This window comes from Arvicola amphibius, chromosome 3 (genome assembly GCF_903992535.2).
Source record: "Arvicola amphibius chromosome 3, mArvAmp1.2, whole genome shotgun sequence".
In the NCBI taxonomy this organism is placed as follows: Eukaryota; Metazoa; Chordata; class Mammalia; order Rodentia; family Cricetidae; genus Arvicola; species Arvicola amphibius.
In genome coordinates, this window is record NC_052049.1 from 159,198,830 (window position 1) to 159,225,938 (window position 27,109).

The following is a 27,109-nucleotide window of genomic DNA, read 5'->3' on the forward strand; positions in this document are numbered from 1 at the left end:
AACCCCAAGTACTGGAGGTGGCTCCCAGGAGCCCAGGAATGGGCTCCCCTGCACCGTCAGAAGTATTTTTCCATGTGTTGGGCAGGAAGATCTTGTAAGACGCAGCCTCAGGTTACAAAAGCTGGCTTGGATTCCGCCGCATTTACAAGCTTCGTTACTGGAAAGAGTCTATGGCTCTCCTGGCATTAGCAGCCCGGAGAACTGTTGATCGGACAATGAGAAGTTTCTGTTTACAGAATAAAATCAAAGCATGGCCTTCTCTGACATAGTGATAGCTAAGCTAGGAAGCCAGAGTGTCCGGGGATGGATTCCCCATCACCCTTGCTGGGAGTGACAAGTCAAGCAGACTGAAGCTCCGCAGCCACCTCTCACCACCGCGCGAGCGCCCGGTTCAGCAGAGGAGGTCTGGCCAGGGCGCGCCTCGGAAGCTTCTAGAATGCGGGGAGTGGGAGCAAAGCGCTCTGCCCGCAAGGGAGCTCCGGGGAGCCGGGGCGTGAGGCGGTGCACGTAGGCGTAGGCGACTCCGAGGGTGGGGGCTCAGCCTCGACGGCCGGGGACGCGGGGTCCTGGAGCAGCGCCCCGCCCCCGGCCCCGCCCGCCCGCCGGGGCCGCTCTTAAGCGGGAGCCGCCGGCATCGCCGGTTCGGCCGTCTGCTACTCGCGCTTCTCCGCGTTAATCCCTTCCGTGCCCTCCGCCCGCTCCGGTGTCCGTCCAGTCCACGCCATCCGCTCGCCACCGCCGCCTTCCGCCGCCGCCCGGGCTCGGGTCTGGCCCAGCACGCTCCGGGGTCTCCGCGTCTCGCGAGAAGTCGCCGCCGCAGGCCTCCCGGGCTCCCGGGCGCTGGGGAGAATGGGGGGCCGCGGAGCGAGGCCGGGGCTCCTGCTGCCGGTGCTCGCCCTGCTCTCGTGGGCGGCGGGCCTGGGCGTGGCGGAGGAGATGCCCTCGTACATCCATGCAGGTGAGCTCCGCACGTCGGCTTCCACGGGCGGGTCTGGCGGGCACCCTGCACCTTCTCTTGCCGCTTCGGGACCTAAGAGCGGGAGCTCCGTGCTTTCTGATGGATGGTGACAGTCACCCCAGCGCCCCGGGAAGCACCCGCCACCCTGCCTCTGTCCCTAAACCGCGCTCGGGACCCACTGCACACCCACCCACCCACTACTTCTGGTCCATTTGGGGACGCGGAGTCAGGCTTCCCTAAGCCCTGGCCGTGGCCGGTTTCGGAAGCTGAACCAAAACTAGTAGTTGGAGGCAAGTTCGTGTGAACAAAACTTTTTGGGTTCAGCCAGAGGAGAGCCCCGCCGCCTATTTGTCTAAGCACGACTTGCTGCGCTTTATCGCGCAAGGGAGTTCTTTGGCGGTTTCCACCTCTGTGCCCTGGGCTCAACTCCCTGGAACAGAGCCTTGGCTTTAAATGACCTGATGTAGCGTTAGTGGGTAGATGCGATAAGTCTGCCTTCTTGAATAACTAGTTAGATCCTTTTCTCCTGGAACCTAAACCCACGAGCAAACATTTCCACCTCGGGATTCCAATTAAGAGGGTGACATTTGGCACAAGTCCAGCTGGTCTGTGTAGCCCATCGTTTTGTCTTTCTCTTTGGGCAGTTCATGAAACTTAAGCGCTTAACAGCCCCTGCGTCTGTGAACAGTGCCTGCTTTGTTGGCTACAGAAATGGATTTCTTTATTCTATCAGTCACAGGGAAATCTGAACCTGTATGATTATTGTGAATTGGAACTAAATTTAATCACACATTGAAGGTTTTTCTTTTAGCATAACACTTGAAAACCACACAAATGCAAATAGAGACATACAATGTAAAAACCTACCTCGAAAAGTTTCTTTGTTAAAACACCCAAATAAGCTTTTATTGATAAATAAAAATAACCTTGAAGACTTGGCCAATTTCAGAGTTTGGTGTCAGAACTTTTTTGTGTATGTGTTTTATGCCACTCCGATGCCACCTCTCACTTTTTACAGAGGATATCCATGCCACGCTGCTACCTTTAAATTTGTAGTCAAAACTCAATTCCTTCCCTGTGCAAAATTTCAAGTATCATGGAATCAGATGTTAAAGTTCTTAATGGAGTGTAACATCAGAGGAAGGGAATTTCAGATATGAATGTTTTCCATATAAAATCCAGGGTTGGCATCTGAGACTTGGTTTCTTTGGTAGGTAGGCACAGAGTTCGATTATAAACTAAAGATTGGAAATGTTAGTGTGTACCAATGGAGCCAAGCAGAGCAGTCTCCAGTCTTGTGACCTACGTACATAGGTGCTCTTTCATGCTTTGTGATAAGCTAAGAAATGCAGGAGATACATTGTTTGGTAATTTTGTTAGATTGATCAGCGGTGGTTAGTTTTATCCCTGAAAATCATTACATAAATCTGGAAATAATCTTTAAGGTCTAAATTGTTTAGTAGGCTTTCAGCAGAGTGCTGATCACTTCTGACCCCCGTTATTTGTCAGTGTGTCTGAGCTAGTCAGTAAAATGTGTTCAGAGTGGGGGAGATGGCTCTGTTGGTAAGGTACTTGGCCTGAAAGTGTGAGGTCTGAGTTTGGATTCCCCAGGGTCCACTTTAAAGCTGGACATGGTGGCCTATGCTTCTAATCCCATGGACGATGAGATCTCAGACAGACCCAGGCAGATCTCGGGAACTGCGAGGCCAGCTAGTTTATGTAGCCTGCGTGGCGAAGATGCATGCTAATGTGAGACCCTGTGTCAAACAACGTGACTGGTAGACTCCTGAGGTTGTCTCCATACAAGGCAAACCCATGAATGTGTTCTCACCCTCCCACACTGAAGGAATGGATTCACTCAACATTTCTTGGTTCTATTGATACTTTGAGCCATTTTTGCTCTTGGTGGCTGTCTTATGCATTGCAAGTTTGACTGTGTCCTTGACCTGTACCCACTCAGTAGCACCCAGCAATAAATGTGAGAACAAAAGAAGTCTTCAAAAAACCAAAGGTCCGTCTTCTAAAAGGCTTGAGAATCCCTGTGCAAGATAAATCGCTGTCCTACAAGCAACACAACTAATGGTATGGGGAGGATAGTGGCTCCTCCTCTGCCCTTCCATTTATTTTGGAGGGTTTTTGTGGAGCTCCTGGGTTCCTGTGATCCTCTCACGTCAGCTTCTAGAGTAGCCGGAACTACAGGTCTTCACCCCTTGTCTCTCTTTGTTTTTTTGGAAAGCAAATTTTTCTAGCAATTTTCCACTATTATAGTGAATGTGCTTTTGGAATATACTTTCTGGCTTTGGGATGTGTGTTCAACAGTTGGGAATGTCTTACTTGTTACAGCAACTGAAAGGTCTGCTAAGTGCGTGCCTTTTGGCCACCCCTGCATTCCAGACCCAGAGAGAATGTAGACAAGATTTCAGTGAAAACCATCATTTGTACTCATTCGTCCTTGAAGCATTTGTCAGAATTATCTTTCTTGGAGCTTTCCCGGGGGGAGCTCTTCAGTCAGGTTCATATGTGGATGCTTGGTTCTGTGCTCCGTGCCTTCTAGATGAGAGGAGGAGAGTGTGTTCCTGCCAAGCCTTTGCTGCCTGCATACTTGAGTGCATCCAGACTAGCGTGCGCTATTAGAGGCACCCCGACTATTTTATGAACTAAATTGGGCAAAGACCAGAGCAAACTTGAAGGAAATGGTTTCAGACATTTCTGTTAAGGCTGGTATTTTTCAGCGATGTTCATTACAAGCTCTTTAATTTGCCGTGGTGCATTTGAAGAAGACAGAAAAGACTTGTCCCTATCTGCTGATGGAAACCAGCACTTTACAGGGTGGAGATGGGGAGAGGAGTTCCTGGAGAGGCTGTGGGGAGGGAAGGAGGGAAACTCCTCTGCACTTTGTCTCTCTGTCTGTCTTTCCTGTATTTCTCCCAGTCTCTCTGTCTGTCTTTCCTGTACTTCTCCTAGACAGTCTAGCACTGAGGACATTCCTCCCCTTGCTGTCTTGTTTTTGCTTGTCTTTCTTTTACAACTTTTTAATATGGTTGGTTTACACAACTCAAATCTGTTTTGCTTTGTGTTTATGATTTAATTACTTATAGATTGTTTGAAATATATTTTTGCTCATTTTTGCAGTCTTTAGAATGAAGGCCTAACCGTTTCACCACAAAGAGATTCACCGTTTATTTTGTTTAGTTTAAGGGCTCCTTTAGGAATTATGAAAAGTAGCATGCAGCCATTGAGGTTACCAACTGTTCTTTTCTCGGACTTCAACTAACTTGGCCCAGCGATTTTTTTTTTTTTTCTCCCTTCGGGACCCTTGCTACCAAGACTGAGCAATGCAACCATGTCCCTTCAGCACCTTGTTTCCAAGTCATTGTTCGTGGGTCTTGGCTACAGCTCATGTTTTCTCCCGATTCCTTTTAATAAATGATGGTGCATTCAGTTTTCCTTCAGGTGCTCGTGTGCCACAGTCCATTATAAGGGCTGAGCTGAGGTTTGAGATGGTCCACACCTCCCACAAGGCCACTGGGGAGCAATAGGAGTGCTTGGACCCTTTCTCCAGGCTGTTCTGTTTCTCCATGCCCTCCCTGCCCTCATTACTGCTCTGCTAAGTATGGGAAAGAAATAGCTGGGACAGTGACTTAGAGAGAAGGGCGTTTAACAGGGAAAGCGTGCTGTTCGTAGGTTATGTGCATAGTTCTATATGTGCAAGACTGACCGCCAGTTTGCCCCTCAGCCAGGGACAGACTGCAAAATCCATAGATGACGCCTGGCTATTTGTTTTCCTAGTGCCTTCCAACAAAAAGACTTCCCATTTTGGGGTGGATGGAAAAGATCAGAAGGAAAGTAATACATCATGGCATGTGAGAACTTTATGAACTTTACTCTGTACTGGCTGCAGCTGCATTCATGTGCTGGCACACTGTCTGTGGTGGCATTTGTGCTCCCAGGCGGAGTTGAGTAGCTCTACACAGATGGCATTGACTACTCGGTCTAAAATGTTCGCTTGCCTGTGCTGGTCCTTGCTGTAGGAGATGACATTCTCATTGAAGCTGTAACACATGTAGATGGCTCCTCTCTTGGAAAGAGCCACTTTTGGGACAGTAGCAGCTGGCTCTGGGCATGCCAGACACCTGGTTTTCATTTTAGATCTTGCCAGTGATTTGTGCAATTTCTGAAATATAACACTTGAATCTAACTCAGTATATACTTTAGTGTAGATAACGTTTATGTAGTCAAAACAAAATATGTTTACTTTGGCCAGATGGGAAGGAGATGCATTTTTCTTTTAAATTTATATTCTAGAAATTTGTTCAAGGACCTTGGTGGTGAACTTTGGCTTAGTCCTTTGAATGAAATAATTAGTACATTTGTCATTCAGAATTTTTAGTCTCTTGTAACTGTGACAGTAAATCAGACTGAATGGAGAATGTAGTGTCTTTTCAGGTGACTTCAACTATTTTGTGTTTGTATTTTACTTTTTTTCCTCGGTGAACACATTATACAGGAGTGTTTCCCAAAGCTGTTGAGATTGTAGTTAGCCCCACATAGTTACTCGGAGTAGTGGAATATGGGCAGTATCGCTGTCCTGAAGCTGCCCTGAAAGCTTGCTTTGTTAAGCCATTGCTGACGTTCAGTAGAGCGCTGTTAAATTATTACCCTACTCACTGGCTCACAAGGATGCGTTTTATACTTGGGAGCCTTTATTATTTCAAAATGTAACTCCAGATAAGTTACTGTTTATGCGAAACTGCAATTTATAATTTAATATATAGTAATTTCATCTAAGTTTTAATATTTTTCATTTAGGGTAGCTTCACTTAGATTGGAGATGCATTATTTTCATGCAGAAGTGTATTTTTTCCTTTCTTTAGCATTATGAGTATTTTCATTTTAAAAATCAGTTCAAGCCAGAGTGTTTACACACTTGCCTGTTTGGCTCATGACTTGCAAGTTTCCTCATAGTCCTAAGAGTGTTGCATTCCCATTAACATGAATTTTCTTAGAGTTCTTAAAGGAGATGATATTATGGGCAGAGTGGCCTATGGTGACTCAGTTTGTTAGTTTTCTTTAGAATTTCTGTACTTGCTACCCAGACTTTAACTTAATACCTGGTCTGTTACCCAGCCAGTGAGACTTCTATATAAGGAGGCCTTGGGCATCTTTACTCATCATGGCAAGTGCAGCCAACACTGAAATTATTCCTTTCACTGCTCTTCTTGATTGCCACTTCTCACAAAACAATACCAGCATCTGTGCAAGTTTCTGAGTGACAGGGACAGTCCCTCATTGCCAGGATGGGGAGAGCTCTTGCCTTGGAGTAGCCTTCCCGTCTGCCTGTAGATTTTTGTTCCTAATAGACAGCTGTACTTAAGACTCTTTACCAGAGATGCAAGTCAACCAACCACCACATTTCAGTTTTTTATGCACATGATTATTACTATAAACAGCCCCCTGTGTTGATTTTTCGTTAGCATACAGTAATATGTGGGGCTAAATGTGGACTTGTCAGGAGGTATTTCTGTCAAAATAGGGTGAATTTCTCAAGTAGGCCAGAGTTAAAATTCCATCTCATTTGTAGTATTGATTACTTATTATTTTAGTATTATCTAGTTTATTTCTGGATGCATAAGCCATCCATTTATTGTGTTAACTTACTTTTGACTTACTTGCTTTAGGGTTGCATGTCAAGTGCTGCTTCTTAGATCCCCACAGATGGGGTCTTCACTGCCACTGGTCTCTTTCCTAGCCCCTCTCTTTACCACCTAGCATTTCCAGACAACTTGGACTGCAGAGGTGCTGTGTGAGACAAAACTATAGCCATGGTTGCACAGATGACCCTTCTCCAGGAGTGCCCTTCGAACCTTGTCAACACTTCCCTCTGCCAGAAGTACAAGAAAGGATTTCCCTGAGTCTTACTGGGTGATGTCAGCCAACCTTCGGCCTATTTTCTTATTTACAACACCTCCCCTCCCTATAGTCTCACCAAGGACCTTAAAATAACTAACTGCTCTTTCTGGGCTGATTAGAACTTCCCTTTCACCCCAATGTCTGGTCCCATTCTCCAATAAACCTGGCTAGAAAATTGGTCCTACTTGTTGCTCTGTTGGGTTCTTTTCCTTCCTGTAACCTAGTAGTATGCAGCATGGTTGACTCTCCTGCAGGCTTAGCAATAAGTGATAGAAGTGCATGGGTTGAAGCACTCAGTTCCTGATGCTGGAGCATTGTTGGTTGGTAGGAAACATTCCCACAAGCCATCCTTCTTCCCTCTAGAGCCCAGGGCACATCTCTGCCTCTGACTTTAGTTTAGTTAGCTTGGAACTATAGTTTGTATACGGTTTTTGGGTGCTAATTACTTAATACCTATCACACAGAGGTGAGCCAGTTATTAGGTACTTCTCCTTTTTTTATGGTAACGTCTCACTTATATAGCCCAGGATGGTCTAAACCTCTGGTCCTCTTGCTTCTCTCTCCTTAACGCTGGTTACAGTCCTGTGTCACCATGCATGCCTTCTATTTTCAGTGTTCTAGATTGAGTCTCAACAGTTCCTCAAGCATTTAAAAACTCTTTTTCTGTAAGTATGGTAAACACCAGCAGCTATTTTGTCTTGAAAAATTCTGCAAACAGTTATTTAAATCACATCTTTGAAAACCCAAATAACCTGGCTAACCCACTGTCCCAGGAAGTCTTGCAAGCCCTTGTGCCCAGGGCCGGCTGGTTGTTTGTTTGGGTTTTTCCAGTCCTGCCCAGGCCAGCTCTGAGGCCTCTTGTCTTTAGAGGTACCAGCTCCTATTCCAGCCAGGCTGGTATTTCCTGGCTGCTAGGGCACTGTGGCTGTGACCAGAATGGCCTGCTCATCCAGGCCCTACTCATTCCTGCCGGCCCCTTCTAGAGGACAGTTCTCTTTTTCTTCTTAGTTTAGTTTAGATGAGGTTGGAATTTTTCAATCAGTGACTTTACTAGGTAACCAAGGGCAAAACAAAACCAAACCCGAGTCTGGAACATCACCAAAGCAAAGCAATGAACAGACATACGCAGCAGACAGAGTTCTCAGTGTTTTCTGACCTCGGCGTCCTCAAAGCCTCATGCTCCTGGCACAGCCTGGGTTCCGAAAACCCTTGCCTAACTTTATTTGGCTAATGCTTTATCTCCTAGTTTTCCCCAGCACAGTGTTTCATAGACAACTGTTTTCCAAGGGAGGAGTCCATGACATTCAAGGTAGAAAAGAGCTAGTGGATGTCATATTTGGGACCTCTTGGCAACACGTTACTTGCATAACCCTACCCAGTTAGCAGTCCATTTTCTTCAGCAGGAGGAAGACTGTGTTTTTATTTATTTACTTATTTGTTTTACATATGTAGTTTCTTGTTTTCTTTATTAGTTCTTTGAGAGTTTCGAGTCTGTACATATTTTGATCATATTCATCTTACCAACTCTTCCCAGATAGAACTCCTTCCCTACCCACCCAGCTGTGTCCTTTTTACAAAACCCTACAAGACCAGTTTGTGCTGCCTAAATATTCTTCCAGTGGAGCTGGTAAACTAACGCTTCTGTTCTGCTGTAATTCTTGGTTTTGAGCAGTGATCTACAATGGCTTTTGTGATTCTCTAGTTTACTAAACACTAATTTAATTAACTAAACTATTTTTCCCCTAATAATACTTTTCTGTTGGTAGCTAACAGTACCACAGGGTGCATTGTTCAATACTCTAGATACAACAGTATTTCAGGGCTCAGATATTTATTAAATGATGTTTTGTTGCTTTGTGTGGAGGGAAGAAAAAAGTGCCACAAGCAAACCTACCATAGGCGCAGTTCTTTTGTACACTGAAATGGTAGAGATCTTGATAGGGAAATAATTCATATGTAAAGCTGAAGAAATCAAAGACCCGTTAGGATAAATCATGGGAAAGAGTGTAGACAGCTGGCGCCAGGAGGCAGGGATCTAAGGTCCCTTGGTTCTGCAGCCGAGCCCCTGGCCCCCAGCAAACTTGATTTGCAGTGTATGATCCTTCCCTCACTGATACGTGATACTTCTTGAATTCTAAATGTAGGATGAGTGGCAGAAACCAAGTACTGCCAGAATCAGGAAAAAGGCCTTGGGAAACTTACTGTTACTTTATTAGGCAAAAGAGGACAGAGATGCACAGTGGTCTTGTCTTTTGAAATCTGTGTTTGCTCTTAGTTACTGTAGCTCACATGGGATTTGACTGAAACTTGATGTGGCTTTTTTCTTAATGAGTTTTTGCTTTAGAGGTAAGATAATAATGGCAACAGTTACTAGAATTAAATTTACATTTTAAAGTATCACAAATGCTCCCTGAGAGAAAAACAGTCTAGTATTTATATGAAGCTATTTTCTGTCTTCTCAGAGGAGTCAAAGAAGCCAGTTATTTAAATATCGTAAAGCAGTTTAAAAGAACTGTATATTCTGTTGCTTCCTTCCTATTTAAACTTATAAATCAACAAGGGCGGACGCTGGTAACTGTAGAATGTTCAAAGTAAGCCTATATAGTGTATGCTATTTAAAATTGGCCCTCTTCAGTTTGTTACAGAAATAGTTAATTTGTCCTATAGTTTTAAAATATGACATTTAGTGAGACAGACCCATAAGTTCAAAAGAAATCACGTTATACGAGAAAAGTGCAGGAATGTATGTGCTCACCTATATGCCTGCACCCATGCGTGTGCGTGCATGCTTGCATGTGCTGTTAGCTACAGAGATCACCCTTAAGCCTTTAGAATGGAGTGACCCGTGAGCATGCTTTCCCTGATACGTTCTGGACTGCTGTCTCAGCTGTGTTTGTTCTTGTGTTTGTACCTCCAGAACAGAATGTTATCTAGTGAGTGGCACAATCTTACTGATAATTTTTTTTTTATCTGCTGTTTCCAAAAGGACCACACCCACCTCCCATAGTACCATAGGACCAAACTTAGGGTCTTGTTCTTGCTAGGCAAGCGCTCTATCACTGAGCTAAACTCCCAGCTCTCCAAAATGACTTTATGTAAATTAACAGAAGAAGTTCAAACAAGACAGCTAGAAGAAAAGAGTGTAAATTGAAAAAGCAAAATAATTTTTGTTATGATACTCTCAAATTGCAAAAAAAGCATTTGTCTTATATATTGGGGAATTAACTATAACTTGTTAAGGGAGCAGATAAACATTAACAATTATTTTTCTAATATGTTATGTATTAAAGAAATATCTGGTTTATTAAATGATAAACTTTTATGCATAGGTGTGCATGTACATTTACACATGTATGGGTTCATGTGAATGTGGGTACACATGAGCGTGTATGTGCATGTGTGTGAAGGACATAGATTGAGGCTGAGTATCATCCTAGATCCCTCTGCACTTTGACTTATTGAGCTCTCTCCCTGAACTCAGTGCGTCAGTATTTTAGCCAGCCAGCTTGCCCCTAGGATTTCCCAACTTCCTCCATGTACTGACATTATTAGTGTGCCATATCCACTCAGTTTTTAATATGGATACTGAATATTCAAATTCTGGTCCTCAAGTTTGGGGGCAAGCCCTTTATCTACTGAGCCCTCCTCCCCTTCCCAGCCACTAATTAACTAATCTTTATCTTTCTAAGTATTGCATACTTGATAGTTTTTATGCTCTTAAGTGCACTCATTTTCCACTACTGGGTGTTAGGTCTTAAGTAGCCACTCCCATCATATAAATCACTTAATGACCCAGTTACCTGACTGAGGTGCTTGTGTGGCTTATGATGATGTTGATGGGATTAGATGCTCCCTGCTGAAGTATGAATGTTTTAAAACATGCACTAACTAAAACAAAAAACAAAAAACCCATCACTGATAATAATACATTTCCTTTCTTCTATCCAGGCTTGAATCTTATAGGCCGCTGTGAGCAGCTCAGTGTTAAGAGTGCTTGACTGGCCTGTCAAGGACCTGTGTCCAGTTCCTAAGACTGAAAATGAAAGTAAACAAACTCCTCACGCATGCAAGACGTGCGTCTGTCTCAGTAGTCGTGAGCACCCACGTGTGAATTAATTGAGGAGTGCTTTTGAGTTTAGGAAAACCTTTTGAGAAATACTCATGCGAAGAGGTGATGGAGAAAAGGCAGAGAAATCTATTTGAAGTGTGGAAGAAAATTACAAAATATATGATCTGAAAGGGTGCAGCCAATTAAGAAATCAGAAGCTGTTGATAGGCACTGGCATTGGAGGTATTTTGATTATGTAACCTAAACCTTTAATTCTATCCAAAGTAGAAATATGTTTTGGACAGTTTCACTGTAGGGTTTTATCTAGGTTATGCTAAGTGATGCCATGGCATTTATATTGACCATATCGGATGGACTCTTCCAGCTGTTGTTGCTAGACCATGTTAGACACACACACACACACACACACACACACACACACACACACACACGCACGCACGCACTATGTACAGACACACACACACATATGCACGCATGCACTATGTACACACACACACATTTATTTGCAGGAAATCAGCTGGCTGCTTCCATGAATAGCAGAGATAAAAAAAAAAGTGTGGATATTATCTACTGTACGTGGTTGTTCTGCGGGGAACAGGACGCTGATTCACATGTCTCTTGGTACTTCTAAGTCTGCTCTGCTGTGAATGGCCTTAATAGCTGTATTAATTCCACTTCATTCTCTTGAACATTACAATGAATTTAAGGACAGTATTACTTTATTTTGAAATGCTGAGAGAAACGTAGAAGGAATATGGAAGAGTGCTTGCTTTCTGAGAATAACCACAAAGCACTGATAGATTCCAAACGGTGAGTTAAAAATACCTATGATGTTGCCTCTGATACTGGGATACATGATGTACTTGAAAACCAAAGCCTTTATAAACGGTTCGCATAGTAACTGAGTGACAGATGATGTAGAAAGTGTAGGGCTCTAGTTAAGAGGTTAACGCTTTTGAAAGAAAACAGAGACTTAAGAAGATGTCACGTTAGCACGTTATCCTCTGCAAAAGCTTCTTAGCCTCTGAATTATCATAGCTCTCTAACAGTAATATTGAGACCTAGGCAATTATTTAAATATAAATATAATAATACCTGTAAAAGAAGCATGCCTACAAATAGAAATTGCCCAATTTGTGCTATTTTGTGCCACCTTAAGAAATATAATTCTAGTTAGCATTTTTAAGTTGGAGCCTAAAATAGTAGAATTACTCTTATGTTCAGATAATAAGAGAAATACAGGATTCAGTGGGTTTTTAACAGGCTAAGATATAAAGACAATATTTTCCTAGGGACTCAAAGGAAATAAATAATACATTTAACAATGTGGATACTGTCTTTCTGGTGATTCTGATTACTTACTCAGTTTCAAAAGTTAATTTTCTCGATTTTTCTGTTATACTATTTTTTCCCCTTCATTTTTTCCCCCAGCTTTCCTTGGAACCAATGATCATGAATCTGATTCCCCTCTCCCCTCCTGAGCCCTGCAGATTCCCCTTATTATTCCAGGCGCTCAGATGTTGTTTCAGCCATTATTGCTGTTACCCCTGCTTTTTTAACTTCAGTAGAAGACTATGCACAAGTTATTAAAGGTCTCAGGCAGGTAAGGGCTTTAAATAAATAATCTGAAGCTGTGACTGTCTCAGTTCTTTGCTGCTGTGTCTCAGAAATCCTCAGAAATCCCTTCTCCAGGAGGTCTGCTCGATCTAGTCTGTTATCTCTGTTCCTGACCTCTCCTCACAGCCGGCTCCACTGTACTCTGGGTTGCAGAGTCAAATCTCTCCTGCTTAGGGGGTTTCTGAAAAGTCAAATAGTGTGAGGTTTTTCAGAATCAGGGAATTTTAACTGAAATCTGTTTTTCTTCTTATGGTAGGGAGAGAGAGAAGGAAGGGTGGGAGAGGAGGGGAGGGGAAGGGAGTCAGGTCGACTGACTGAAACCCCAGAGCTTCTTTCGCACAGGACACAGGGCAGGGAGAGTGTGACTCAGCTTATCTCTAGTTACAGTTATACAGTGTCTGATTGTCAGCTGTTTATTTAATTTTCCACTGTGTCCTTTTTACAGAGTAACTTTTGTTAGATTTTAGCAAATACTTAGTAACTCCAGTTACTTTTCTGAGGAGGCATCAGGTCTTTCTCAGGAATCTGAGAAGGGTCAAGAGATAACAGAAAAATTCTGCCTCATTGATTAGAAGGAGGGAGGGACTTGACTTAGCCTCCTAGTGCTCAGGAAACTGAAAGTACTGGAGCAAACTGCCTTACTAGCCAGGAGCAGCAACAGCAGCAGCAGCAGCAGCAGCTAGAACTGCTTACTGTTTTCTCACTGTTGCTAAGTAGCCACTGAGTAGCCTCTCCCTAGCTTCTGGTAACTATGATTCTATTTTCAGGGTCTAAGAGATCAGTTTATTTAGATCCCATATCCCATGTATGAGTGAAGTCATGTGTTGTGTCTTTCTGTGCAGGCTCTTTTCAGTTAACTAAATGATCCCCATTTCGTCACTGTGATTCTTTAACTTCCCCACCTCCAATACTTTTGGGTTTCTCCTGGTTCCTGTCCCAGAACTCACTGTGTAGTCCAGGCTGGCCTCTAACTCAGAGATCCACCTGCCTCTGCTTGCCAAATGCTGGAATTAAATGTCTATACCACCATTTCTGGCCCTTTAACTCGTTTATGGCTGAGGAACATTCCATTGTGCATATGTGTCATGTTCTCTCAAGCCACTCAAAATGAATTAAAGACTTACATTTAAGGATTATACACGTTTAGTCAGCTGCATGGCAGTTGCAACTTTGTGGCTTTGCATGTGTGGGGTATGCTTGCACTGATATGCATGTGCTTTGTGACTTTGCCTGTGGGGGGTGTACATGCAGCAATGTGCATGTGCTTTGTGGCTTTGTGTGGGGGGTGTATGCATGCATGTGCTTTGTGACTTTGGGTGTGGGGATGTGCAGGCACCGATATGTATGTATTTAGAAGATGCTTTTAAAACCTATTTGCTTTCTTTAACCTAAGATCTGTTTGTTTTTAGCTATGTGTACACCGGTGGGGTGGGGATGTGCTCTTGAGTGCAGTTGCCAGCAGAGGAAAGAAGTACCCCTTCTTTTGGGATGTCATGGGGCTGGAGTTAAGTGGGCGTGGCCTGTGTGGTGCTCGGTCCTGGAGGAGATGGTAGCACTCTTAACTGCTGAGCCTTCTCACTGGGCCCAGCTTTCATTTTTACTGAAGGGAAGACAAATCTTTAGTGAGTCTGGATTTGTTTTGACGCCATGTGTCAGTGAGTGCAAGCTTTCATCTGGAGCATGTTCTAAAGTAAGAGGCGTCAGAGCACCAAGAGAATCATGAAGACTGATCAATATACATACTATATCTTTACTTAAAACTGTGGTTTTTCTCACAGTGAAATGGATTTCTGTAGCTGAAAGTACAGTTGAGAGTAAATTAAATATGTGTGTGATTCAACTATCAAGTAATAAGCAGAATATTGTGATATTTTCCTGTTCATGTACTTTCATGTGTTTTGTATCAATGTTGACAAGCATTTGAAGGCAATTTTGTATTATGTCTTGCTTCAAAACATTGCTCATTTTTCTGTAAGTATTTCTCAGGGTTTGTTTGCTCTTAGGTTATGATTTTATGTGATATTTTGGTGTCTCTGAAGGGGTTGCTCCAGACTGCCTATGTCACTGCTCACTGTTGCACAAATACATCATTTAATGTGATGTGTAATATTTAATTAATAACTAAATTGTAGTAATATTATTGAAAATACACTTTGGACTCCATTTTTACTTACTTGCATGTGATTTGTAAAAGAAGGATGTGTTGTGGAGCATGAACTTTTTTTTACATAGCAGAAAGCTGGGTGTATTGTCACCTGGCCCTCACTTTTGTAGAATCATGGCAGCTCTGCTAATACCACAACTACTGATTTATTTCTTGAATTTGTAGTGATTTCTTTACTTTCTATTTACCAGAATAAGATTTTTTTTCTTCCCTTCATTTTTTTTTTTCTCCTGTGAGATGTCATATCATTTTACTGGAATACACAGTCAGGTTTAGTGGAGGAAGCACAGTAAAGAATTATATCAATGAATGTGAATCCCAAAGGGGAAAGAGAGAGAGGGAGGGAGGGAGGGAGGGAGAGAGAGAAGGAGAGAAAGAGAAGGAGAGAGAGAGAGAGAGAGAGAGAGAGAGAGAGAGAGAGAGAGAGAGAGAGAGAGAGAGAGAGAGAGAGAAAGAGAGAGAGAGAGATCTGGTGTAAGAATGATGGAGTTGGAAAATACCATTTTAGGTCTCTTCGTGGCTTTGTTCCATATTTGTGCTCTAAGTGGGCTGGGGGATGCATTGTTTTTGGAGAGGCGGCTGCAGCAGCAGAGCTTAAGTAACAGCTTCTTGAGCCCTGGGTGTGTCTGCAGAGTAGCCAGAGCAGTGGGCTTGTGGTGGGTGGTGCCCAGAGTTCATACCCAGAGCTGGAGAGATACGACTCAGCAGTTAAGAGCACTGGCTGCTCTTCCAGAGGTCCTGAGCTCAATTTCCAGCAACCATATGGTGGCTCCCAGCCATCTATAAAGGGCTCTGATGCCCTCTTCTGCCATGCGGTGTATATGCAGATAGAGCACCATGTACATACAATAAATAAACCTTAAAGTAAAAAAAAAAGAAAGAGTTCAGGCTGACAGACAGACAGGGAAGGAACACAGCGGCAAAGAGTCTGGACTTTACTGAAAACAAGAGTAAAACTGCTGAACTTTTCTGCGAGGAAAGAGAACATTTGTGTGGCTTGTCAGGCCACCTTTCTAATGACAGTGTAAAGAACTGATTGATGAGGTTGCAGTGATTGCTGTGTGGCCTTTTAGAATATAGGTTCTCGTGTCCAAGGGAGGAGGTGCTGGTGTCAGAACAGGAGAGGTGGCCAGGGGAGCCTGGGCCAGTTATGCTGATAGAACTTACAGGCAGGTTGCACATGAACATGAGAGAAGAACATAGGATATAAGATGTCTCTAAAGTTCACATATAAATGACATGTTAAATGTTTAAATTTGCTTCAATTGTCACAGAGTAAAAATGCACTCTGCCTGCTCTAAAGTATATTCTGATGTGGATGTAGACTAGAACTTTCTGAGAGCCGCTGGTGACTGTTTTAGTAATCACTTACTAAAGTGTTTAGCCTTTTTGTCCCTGCAATGTTATCCGAGGGCTTAATTTAGCGGTGTGCTGGGGTGGAAAAGCTGAAACAGGATTCTGCGATTCTGCAAAAGGACATGGAGCGCAAAACTCCAGGAGTATCTGGAACAGCTGCCGTAGGTCATTGACCCCATGAGTTTGGGACACAGCATTCTGCAGAGCTTTAGTTTTAGAACTGAGAAATTAGGTTCCCTGGAAACTCGTACAGTCCCAGCAAGGGAAATGGAAATAAGCAGGGGAAGCTCGCTCCAGGGCTCTAAGATCAGTGCTGATGTTCCGCTGAGTCAGCTGAGTCTGTTCCAGTGTGATAGCGTATTTGATTGGATGCCTGATTAGCATGCTACTGGCTGACACTCCTCCCTCATCCCTCATACTCTCTTGCAGTACACTAATTAGAAACTTTATTTTGAATTTATCTTTTTATTTACTTATTTACTATCTTTTACAAATTAAATTTATTTAAAGGCAAGCTTCGCTTTGTATGTTTCAGTTTAAGGATTCATGTTCCCTGGGAATCCTTTCCTCCTGCCCTTTAGTTTTCGGGGTTGCTTTGCAGTGCCTGATGGTCTTTTCTACTAAACATGCAGCTCAAGCAATTTTAAAAGCATGTTTAGAGGCGGTGTCGGTAAGTGTTAGCCCTAGCTGTCAGTAAGGGACGAAAGGGGAGAAATAGCTGGAAAAGAGACTGAAAGGAAGAGGAAGAAGAGAACAAAATGGTGTTGAGAGGCATCAGTGGAGAATGGATGGACGCAGCTGGACCGTGAACTTGGCAGTAGGCAGCTCTGCTAATAGACAAGGGAATTCATTACATTGAATAGTTTTCTACTTTGTGAAGAAGGGAAAACTTTTTCTACACACTCCTCACTCTCAGTGGCTGCGATACAATACTCTGATAAAAGCAGGTTAGGGAGAAAAGGTTTTTCCAGTTACAGTGCCTTTGGTGGGGATACCACAGTGGCAATAGCTTGAGGGACCTGGTCACATTGTGTTTACAGTCAGGAAGCAGAGTGTGATAAATTCTTATGCACAGCTCTCTTCCTCCTTTTTGTATAGTCCAGGATCCCAGGCCAGGGGATGGTGCTGTCCACGTGGGTGGGTCTTTCTACTTCAGTTAGCTTAGTTAATCTCTCAGGTGAATGTGGATCTCATCAGGCTGACAGTTGATAGTAGCCATCACATTATTCTCAGTGATTCAGAAAGTAGTTTTCTTGGTGACAGAGGCTGGTGGTAAGAGTCGGTTCATGGCTGGAGAGATGGCCCAGCAGTTAGGAGTATGCAGAGGTCGTGAGTTCAATTTCCACATCAAACCACTCAGTCTGACTGTAACTCCAACTCGAGCACAGCAGCCGCTCTGGCTCTGTGGCCCCTGCACTCACATGCACTTACCCCACCCCCACTTAAAACTAAAAACAAACCTTAAAAAGAATATTTTTAAATGATGTGGTTTAAATAGTAACAATGGTAGTTCGGCTACAGTATGTTTAAAGGTACTTTCAAAGGTATAAACATTTTCTTGATCATTTTTAATTTATAATTCTGAGGGACTGGAGAGATAGAGATAGCTCAGCAGTTAGGAGAATAGAAATGACTCTTACAGAGGATCTCTGGTGTGATTTCTGGTGCAGCCATGGCGGACCACAGCCATCTGTAACTTTGAGTCCCAGGGGATTTGACTTCCTTCCCGAGCACCAGACAGACATGTGAGTTTCTTCTTTGAGAAATCTTGGAATTAAGAGCATTTGGGAGCCGGGCGGTGGTGGCGCACGCCTTTAATCCCAGCACTCGGGAGGCAGAGGCAGGCGGATCTCTGTGAGTTCGAGACCAGCCTGGTCTACAAGAGCTAGTTCCAGGACAGGCTCCAAAGCCACAGAGAAACCCTGTCTCGAAAAACCAACAACAACAACAACAACAAAAAAAAAAAGCATTTGGGGCTCACTGGGAGAGGTCAGCGATTCCGAGGAAATACCCATCGCTAACACTGCTTCTTGGCTGTAGAAGTCAGACATGGATGAGTAATAGCATGAAGCTTTGAAGCACTGGGCAGAGTGCCCCTGCATTGTAAGAGATGCTTGGAGCGCTTGCCATTCTGAGGATGCTGGTCAGAAACTGGTCGAATAGGATACTGGTTAAACTATCAAGAGTGAGGATGACCCCATCTCCTGCTCCACAAGTGCCCTACAAGAATTGCTGACTGCTCAGATATGCTGACCAGTGCCTCTGGGATTTATATACCAGTGCCTTGTGTGGATTTATACACAGAGGTTGGATTGCATTCAAAGAGCTATTTTACAAACATCTGCTTTAAATGTGCATTATCTTTATGACTGATTGGTGCATTGCTGTGTTCTTCTGGAGTAATCCTAGTGTTTAAACAGCTACGCGGCCTGCCACTTATTTCTATTATTTTGTAGCAAGAAACTAATTGAATATGACCGCACAGAATACAGGGCAAGAATTGGGGGGAGCCAGGGAGAAAAGGGCTAGCTGGGTGACATTTCATTGCCATGGTCCTCGTCAGTGGTTTTTGCCAACAGGATATTCTTTCCCAGGCGCGTTTCAATGTACGTATTCCAAACCGTGTAAACATTGTTTCAGCAAGGGTGCACTTATGTGGGAATGTACACCAGTGACTTGTTTAGTCTACAGATTAGTTTAAAATGAGGATAAGTCCCTGAATACCGACTGCCCAAGTCTGGTGAAATTTGAACTAATGTGAAGGGCAGAAAGTTTTGGTTCTGGGATGAGCTCAGTCGCCACCGTTCACACAGGGCAGTGAAACCCACAGTAGCACATTTAGGTTTCTTGCTAGTTTCTGTTCATGATTCTCCTTGGAACAAGCAGATATCAGCACAAGAGAAGCTGTTCTGGCAATGTTCCTTTCTAGAGGGAGAAAGGAACATCCAGGTTCTTTTAGGATCTGCATTGTCACCGTAGATAACTTCCCATTTAAACGCTTACCATTTACCCATGCAGGACACTTGTGTTCTGGTCAAGTCATCTTAAATAATTTGGAATTCCTTCTTCCCTCCCTTCCTCACAAACTCAATGTAAAATGCCAATTAGTTCAAAACACACCAGATTGGTTGCTTTTCACATCCTTCACTGCTACTGTTGGTTCCCATCATGATCTCTAGTCTCGAGTGTTCCTGTAGACCCTTTCCTAGCCAACAGTGCCTGAATTTATCATTGCTTCTTTCAGCGAAGCCAAGCAATCCTGTTAAACTTTAGTCAGATGATGAGAAAGCCCTCTTGCATAGCACTAATTGCATGGTCCCCAGAGCCAGATTGTCTGGACCCAAATCTGGGATTCAGTCAGTTCAAATACATTTATTTAGGGCAGTGTATTTGATGTAAACTAGAGAGCATTAGTAGTTGAATCTGATGAATAGTAAGTAGACATTGTTAGTATTGCTATTAGCAGATGCTGATCTTGGCATCTGTTATGTTATCCCTTTCCCCAAAATTCTGATAGCTTCCCATGTCAAGGTTAAAATCTGCAGTGGCCTGTGAGTCCCTGTGCAATTCAGGAGCAGGTCTGAATTTTGCATGTGTCACATCTTCTCTTTCTTGATGACTTCTGGCCATATGCATGCCTTTCTTGTCCTTCCCCAAACTAGACACCATGCCATACTTTGTATCCATTGTTCCTCTTACTAGAAAGCTTCCCCATGTTACCTGCATGGCTCACTGCCCCAGCATCAGACCTTCCTCTCAGTGTGTCATGTGTATGACTCAGAACTGCGGCGGCCGTGATTCCCCGTGTCCTCTCCATGGCCTTTAGCGCAGAAAGCTGGAGCGCTGTGCTTTGTGTTTGGCCCTGACAGCAGAGGTTGATTGTTTTCTCTTTTACTCATTTTGGAATACCATGCTTTTAGGACCCTGTCTGCCACATGGTGGAGTGCAACACACATTGAAGCAGCTGGTGAAATTCTGGCATCTTCAGAATGTGTATCCCTCATTTGCAAACCTTTCAGAAACGCACTCTCCCCACCCCCAACTCGGGGCCTGGTACTTCTCAGAGCTCTGCATGGCCTTTTTCATTTTGGCTTCCAGATGCCGTTTCTCTCAGCAATACATTTAACCATTTCTTTTCTTTTTGAAAGCAGAAGATGGAATTCTCTTGCCTCTATTTCTTATTATCTAAATCTTACCTCCTTTTCAGGAACTGCCTAGTTTTTTTTTTCTTCTGTAGAATAATCCTGAATATTCTTCAACTGCTTCTCCTCCTCTGTCTTGTTGTATCTCATTGTGGATATTTGCTGGCATACCTAGGTCAGTAGTTGTATAATGTGATTACCTGCTTCATCAGTATCTCTTGGTGCACAGAAATTTGGTTCTCTGCAGTTCCTTGTACACATTAATTGAAGAGCATTGTGACCCAGCATCTATCTATGCCTTGGATAGTTCTGACACATGTTGATAAACCAGTTGACAAGGACATTGTCAACTGATGGAACAGACTGGCCGTACCTGACATTAAGGAACTAGTTGGTAAATTATTATTACTAGCACTGAATTATCAGGATTCAATGGTCCCTTGGTGTAGAAAAACAAAAGTGGGAATGGGGGCCCAGAACTTTAATGTCCCAAGAAAGAGTAACATGATCATTTCTCTGAATGTATGAGAAACAGAGAGATGTCCCACAGGACAAAGGACAGTGAAGGAGATGAAAATCTGTCAATGTTGACATCTGTGGTTTGGACTGTCTTCTTTTGAGCACATTTTGGATAATAGATGGTTAGCTGCCTCACTTCCTGTGGGGTTTGCTGTGGGCAGATTTTGAGACTGGTAAGCCATGCTAAGGCTAAATGTGGCTCACATGGCTTCCTGTGATGGATGAGTGAGTACCCTAGGTTCCAGTTTCAAGATTAGAGTATGAAAGGACTGGGGACTAATGGGGAAAAAGTAAAAGAAGGACAAACTTTGTAGAAGAACTTAAATTGAAAAGCAAATAGGCTAAGGGTGGTGTGTTCTTCTGGATAAGGTTAAGTGGGCTCAAGTATGGTGATTGCTTCTTAGCGACAAATTATATATATATTATAATCAAAGTGTCTTTTGGGAGCTGTGCATCAATTAAGTATTTGTCTTGGAGACAGGCCATGTATGCTATGTATCCTTGTATCTCTTTAGACACCTGAATAATTTCATCATTTAATCTAAAAGATAAATTATAAAGAAGGAAATACCAGTCGTGTGTGTGTGTGTGTGTGTAATATTTTAAGTATTTTTAAAAGAACTTTTGTGCATGAGTGTTTTGCCTGAATGTGTGTTTGCACCACTTGTGAGCCTGGTACCCACAGATGCTAGATCTGCTGGAACTGGAGTTAGAGCTGGTTGTTAGCCCCACCGTGTGGGTGCTGGAATCAAACCTGTGCTCTTAATCACTGAACCACTGCTCCAGCCCTGTCTGTGTGTAGATATATAAAATCTTTGACTTGGTACAGTGAAACTAGAATGTTTGTTTTCCTTTCTGAAACACTCCAAAAACTGTTAACTTTTTTCAGTAAGGTAAGAAGAATGTGATGTTTGGTGCTATAGCATACAGATGATTTTTGTGATGACTGTAGTAATTCCACAGAGGTTCAATCTGTAATGGTGACATTATGAGTCATTTGGGAGTTACCTTTATAGCCCCAAATTATCATCTCCATATTTTTAGTAATCTCTTACATGGCAGTTTCTTCTGAATAATGTGACTTGGAGTAACAGGAAGGACTTAGAGTCTGGCTTCCTGGAATCGTTGCTGAAAAACCTCATAGACAGAGGAACTGCTTCTTACTTTAATGGACTTGTTTATACATAAAGGCAGACAGGTTGGGCATCATCACCTGTTTCTGTTTCTGAGGCTTGTTGTGTTGGGAATTAAAGCCAGGCCATGAACATGCTAAATAAGCAGTCTCAGAGCCAAGAAACAACATTCCCTGTCTGATAGGTCAACCCTTTAAACATAATTCTGTAGTGTTCGCACTGAAATGCAGGATGGAAAACAGCTATTCCTTTGTTACTGAAGATGATAAGTGAAGTTTAGGATTTTGTTTTCATCAGATTTCAGCAGCACATGTTTCTGGGTCTTCTTTAATTGGAACATTGTCCTAGAGCATGGTCTCTGAGGTCCAGCACAGCTGACTACGGCCTCTGTTGCAGGGCAGCTCTTACAGTGTGTGAGCTGCTGGGAATATATGTTATCTTTATCTCTGGTTTTTTGTTTGTTTGTTTGTTTTATTTTGTTTTAGTCCCTAAATAGTCCCCCTTTTGTATGAGCATAGGGAATATTTTTAGTGCCTGTATAACATACAGAATAAACAGTAACAGGTCAAATGTGTTTCAACAAGCTACATAATCTACTTCCAGATTTTAGGAAGTCTCTGATGAAGCATTTGGCCTGCAGATGGGCTGGTTCATCTTTCTATTTTGGAGATTGATGCCTCTGAAGCCTTGGAATTGGATAATATATACTCTTATGGGGGTAGGTGGGTGGCAGCTCTTTGATTCATTGACATTAGAATTACATTTAGTGTTCACATTTTGAGATATTTGGAGATATAGAATATGCTGTCAAAAATTCTGGAAAATTGCCTTGTAATTTAGGACACACATTAGTTTTCTTATGTAGCTCATTTATTTTGGATACCTTTTATTGTTTGTGGTACTGACACATCTTCCTCAGTTAATTACTCCTCTCCCATCATAGCCAGCTCTCTAAAATTATACAGAAAAAACTTGGGCCCCCCCTAAAGGAAATGAGTTACCACAAACAGTGGCTGATTCTTTTTTCCCCTCTTACCCAAGCAGAACTTCTCAGTCCCTCAGTTATTACTGTATAGAATGACTTCCAGATCTCTTTTGCTCTGGTCAGATTTCACACACTCCACTCCTCTATGTAGCTATCTGTGTCTTGTGATTTTCACCTCTGGGGTGGAGCTGACAATTGTTACCTGCCTTGTTAACATGGCTGTTTTCTCTGCTTGCTTTGGCATGAATTTTTTGAGTCTACGTTCAAGTTCGTCAGGTTTTGTGTTGTGTTTATGTTCATTTTAAAAATTTAACTCAAGCTTTACTTGCTTGAATTACAGCCCCATTTAGCATGATCATTCTTTGGTGTCTGAATTTTGTTTTCACATTACAAACTCCAGAAGGAATTTTTTGGATCTCTGTATATAGTTTTTGGCTACCATCCAATCCTTGCATAATTTTTTATTTCAATGTTTCTGGGAAGGAATTACTGTGGATGTGGGGGAGTGGGTCCCCTTCATTTTTCTTCTCATTCTTTATCAAATTGAGGTTGGGCTCTTTTAACATTCAAGTCTGAGTAATTGAAGAGAAGCAGAAGTGTGAGCCTAGAGTATCAGATGTTGGTGAGCTATTCTTACAAAGTAATTCGGAATGAAGTGTATCTTGTACAGATTAAATAAGTTATATGGCTTATGTTTTATGAATCTTCTTCTTAAGCATGTGAATATTGTTGTAACAAGGGCATAAATTTATCTAAACTTGTCACTGTGTGATGGCCAGGTTTTCTCATTTTAATTTCTGTGATTAGTGGTTGTTATCATTGCTATAAAGTACATGACCAATAATATTTTATATTGAAAATTCCGTCTCATGTTAGGATAGAGTTTTATAGATTTAATCTTGCAATCGTTTTTACTATAAAATATGTTAATTTTGATTTTAATTGCAATATAAATGACCTACTTGCATACTTGAAAATGTCTTTAAGCTTCCACAGGTTTGTGCAAGTTACTTTGTCTTCCAGTCACTATATGGCTATCTATAATAATAAATATAAAACAAATGGCTACATATATTATCATAAGAAACGGTCTGTACGGGAAACAGTATATCCAATACATGTACTGTTTATGTTCTGAATTCCCGTATGTGTTCAGTTTAGTTTGAAATAGGTCTATAGAAACATGTTACGGTTTGGAGTGTTTGGGGAAGAGCCCTTGTAATGGCCTCAGTGATGTCTGTCACTGCTTGAAACTTCTGCTAGCCGCCTCTACTGGTCCCAGAAGAGTTGATCTGGCAGAAAGAAACTGCCTTCTGCTAGGATAGATTATCATTTGCTTTCTTGCAAATGGCTAGTGACATCCACCCTGTCATCCACAGTGAGCACACTGCTGTGGCAGTGAGCTTATCCTGGTTCGTCTGTGCATTTCCCACACTTAGAAAATTGTTGAGAAAGAGAGATGGTGACAGGCGCCGCCTATTCCGACTACTAGCCCTTCTCTCTGTACACTCTCTCTCTCTTTCCATCTTGCAGCTGAGTGGAAGCGCAGATGAAAACATGCTCTTGTCTCCCATTGTCCTTTTGAACTTATGTTAGGAATTGCTCTTGAGGCCCTTTTGTCCTGAAAAGTTTCACAATTTCACAAAATAAAAATTACTCCCTAGCCACCTACACTGCAATGCCTTTAGCTTGTTAGATTGTTTGTGTGGCTCAGTACTTAGCAACAAATGCTACTGGAAGACCTAGGAAAAGATGTTTTAAGATTTATCTTTTTCTCTGTATGTTTTCCTGTGGGTGTGTGCCATGTGTGCAAGTGCTCCCTGGGCCAGAAAAGCATTGTCAGCATTCATGTTCTTAACCACTGGGTCCTGTCGCCAGGGTTTGTTTGTTTGTTTGTTTGTAATCCAAATTTACTATTAAACTGGTAGCTGCAGGATCCTAGGAAAGTCTTACTTTCTCTTTAGACTACCTTTTTTTCTTTTGTTTATAAGAAGTGACTTTGTTATTCTGTCCCTGAGATAGTAACTACACTGTTAGGCAATGAGTGTTAGTGGGTGACTAGGGCATGCTTGCCTTCTGCATGACTTATGGGTCTGGCATCTATTTGTGGTCTTCTCTGAATTCTGAGTCTTGAAATGATGGACAATCATATAACTAACCTGCTGGCATTTTTGAGGGTATCAGGTCCCTCCTACACCTGTCTCTCAGGGATGCTCCAGGAAGACTGAGGATTCAGCACTAGTTATCCTCCCACCTCCAAGTTTATCAGGCTGTTTCTAAGCAAATGCAGCTCTTGGAGATCTCTGGAGAGCCACATGTAGGTCCAAGTCTTTCCTGGTGAAGTCAGACAAGACAGGGTTCCTAGCAGCCAGCATGTGTGAGATGTTGGTAACCTGGTAGCACAGCCTGTGACATTCTCAAGCTCCTTACCACAATTACAAAACCCAGCGAAACAATCAGATGGTCAACAACATGGGCAACTTAGGTACAGTGAACAATGCTTCAGAATTGCAAATATTGTAGACAGGGCCTGGACTCCCACTTTCCAAACACCACCGAGGACCAGCCCTCCAAGCAGGCCTTTCTCAAGAGAGACAGCCCAGGCTTACCATTCCTTCTCTGCACACACAACATTCCAAAGTTTGCTTTCTGCTCTTGAAGCCTTTGCCAGATGAGACCACCTGAAACAGTGGGAACAGACGGAATGTACAGATTGACACCGATGTTCTCCTCCTTGCTCTGCAAATAGCTTGTTTTGGTGACAGTAGCTAAGTCACTTATCCTATTTAAATCTATTCTCTGTATCTGAATGCCAGATAATGCTGTGTTTGTAGAAAATGATTATGAATACATATGCATGTGATATATAAAATCATTTGTCCATGAATCCACTTAGTCAAAATGTTTATACATGCAATATATATATATATATGTTTGAAAATTTTTTTGTGCTCCATTATATGTGCAATTTTATGTATCATTGATAATAAATTTAAAATGTTTATTAATCCACGGACTACTCGGTGCTATAGAAAACCTGGTGGTCTAGTTAATGGTTGAGGACATCTTGACTTTTGGAATACCATCTAGTTGGAAAGAATTTGAACATAAGTTTTCTGTTCTAATAAACTTGTAAGTGCAGTTTCTGGAGATTGTTGGAAGGGAGCAGGGGAGTATGAAAACCGTATGTGCTCTTGACTGCTGAGTCGTCTCTTCTGCCCTTATGTTGAGCTCTTGAATTGGGTGTTGAAAGTTTTCGAGTGGTTCACACCAGCACTTTGTTTCCCTTTCTCTAATATTAATTACTTAGGTTCGTTTCTCTTAATAGTGATGCTGAAATGCAGGTGAGAAGGCAGCTCTCTGTGGGTGACAATAAAACACACCTGCCTTTACAGCAGCTGTGGTCATTCTGCATTGGCTATTAGCAACAGTACAGGAGCAATAAGGGTCTTTATTTGTCAAATGAATGATAGACAGTGTCACTTGTGAATTTTTTATTGGGCTCGCTAACATTTTTATCATCCTAATGGTCACACTGAATAATGAGTCCTATTAAGATGATAAAAATTAATTTATGCTAGTAATGGTAAATGTAACCATCTATTCAGTCAAATCTCTGAACTTGTAGCAGTTTTTGGTTCATGTAGAAAAAATGTTTTAAAGTCATTATAGAAAAAGAGTCCCTTATAAAAGTATTCTCTTCCTAAGATCTGGTGCTGGGTTTTAACATGAACTGCGAATGGTGAACTGCCAAATTATTAATCAGTGAAGCCATGTTTTAAATATTAAAAGTGAAATTTATTCATATTTATTTAGTTTATGTCTTTATATGTCTGAGTGTATTGTTTATGCTTGTGTTCATGTGAAAGCAGTCATATCACAGCATTCCAGTATGGAAGTCAGAGGAAAACCTTGGGGTGTTGTTCCTCACCCTTCTACTTTGTTTAAGTCTGGGTCTTGGGCTAGAAAGATGGCTCAGTAGTTAAGAGCACTGGCTGCTCTTACAGAGAACTTGTCTGTTTCCAGCATCCACACAGCAGCTTTCAATTGTCTGTAACTCCAATCTCAGGGGATCCTAAACCTGCTTCTCTGTCCTTCGCAGGTAGGAGGCACACCTGTGGTATACACACACATGCAGACAGAGCACCAATACTAAGAAAGCAAATAAAATAGATCTTTAACACAAAGACTGGATGCCACTGCATATGGCCTGCTGGCTGAGAGCTTCTGCAGATTATCCTGTCTGTGCCTTGTGT

General features: G+C 42.4%; 1 protein-coding gene across 2 annotated transcripts in view; it reads left to right on the forward strand.

The window, feature by feature from the left end:
* The first annotated feature begins 629 nt into the window (after positions 1–629).
* Plod2 (procollagen-lysine,2-oxoglutarate 5-dioxygenase 2) overlaps positions 630–27,109 on the forward strand; it is a 66,909-nt gene continuing 40,429 nt past the window's right edge. For both annotated transcript variants that reach the window (XM_038323573.1, XM_038323574.1), the window contains exon 1: positions 630–958. In XM_038323573.1, coding sequence (XP_038179501.1) covers positions 850–958 — 109 coding nt within the window. In that variant the 5' untranslated portion in view covers positions 630–849. The remainder of the gene's footprint in view (positions 959–27,109) is intronic.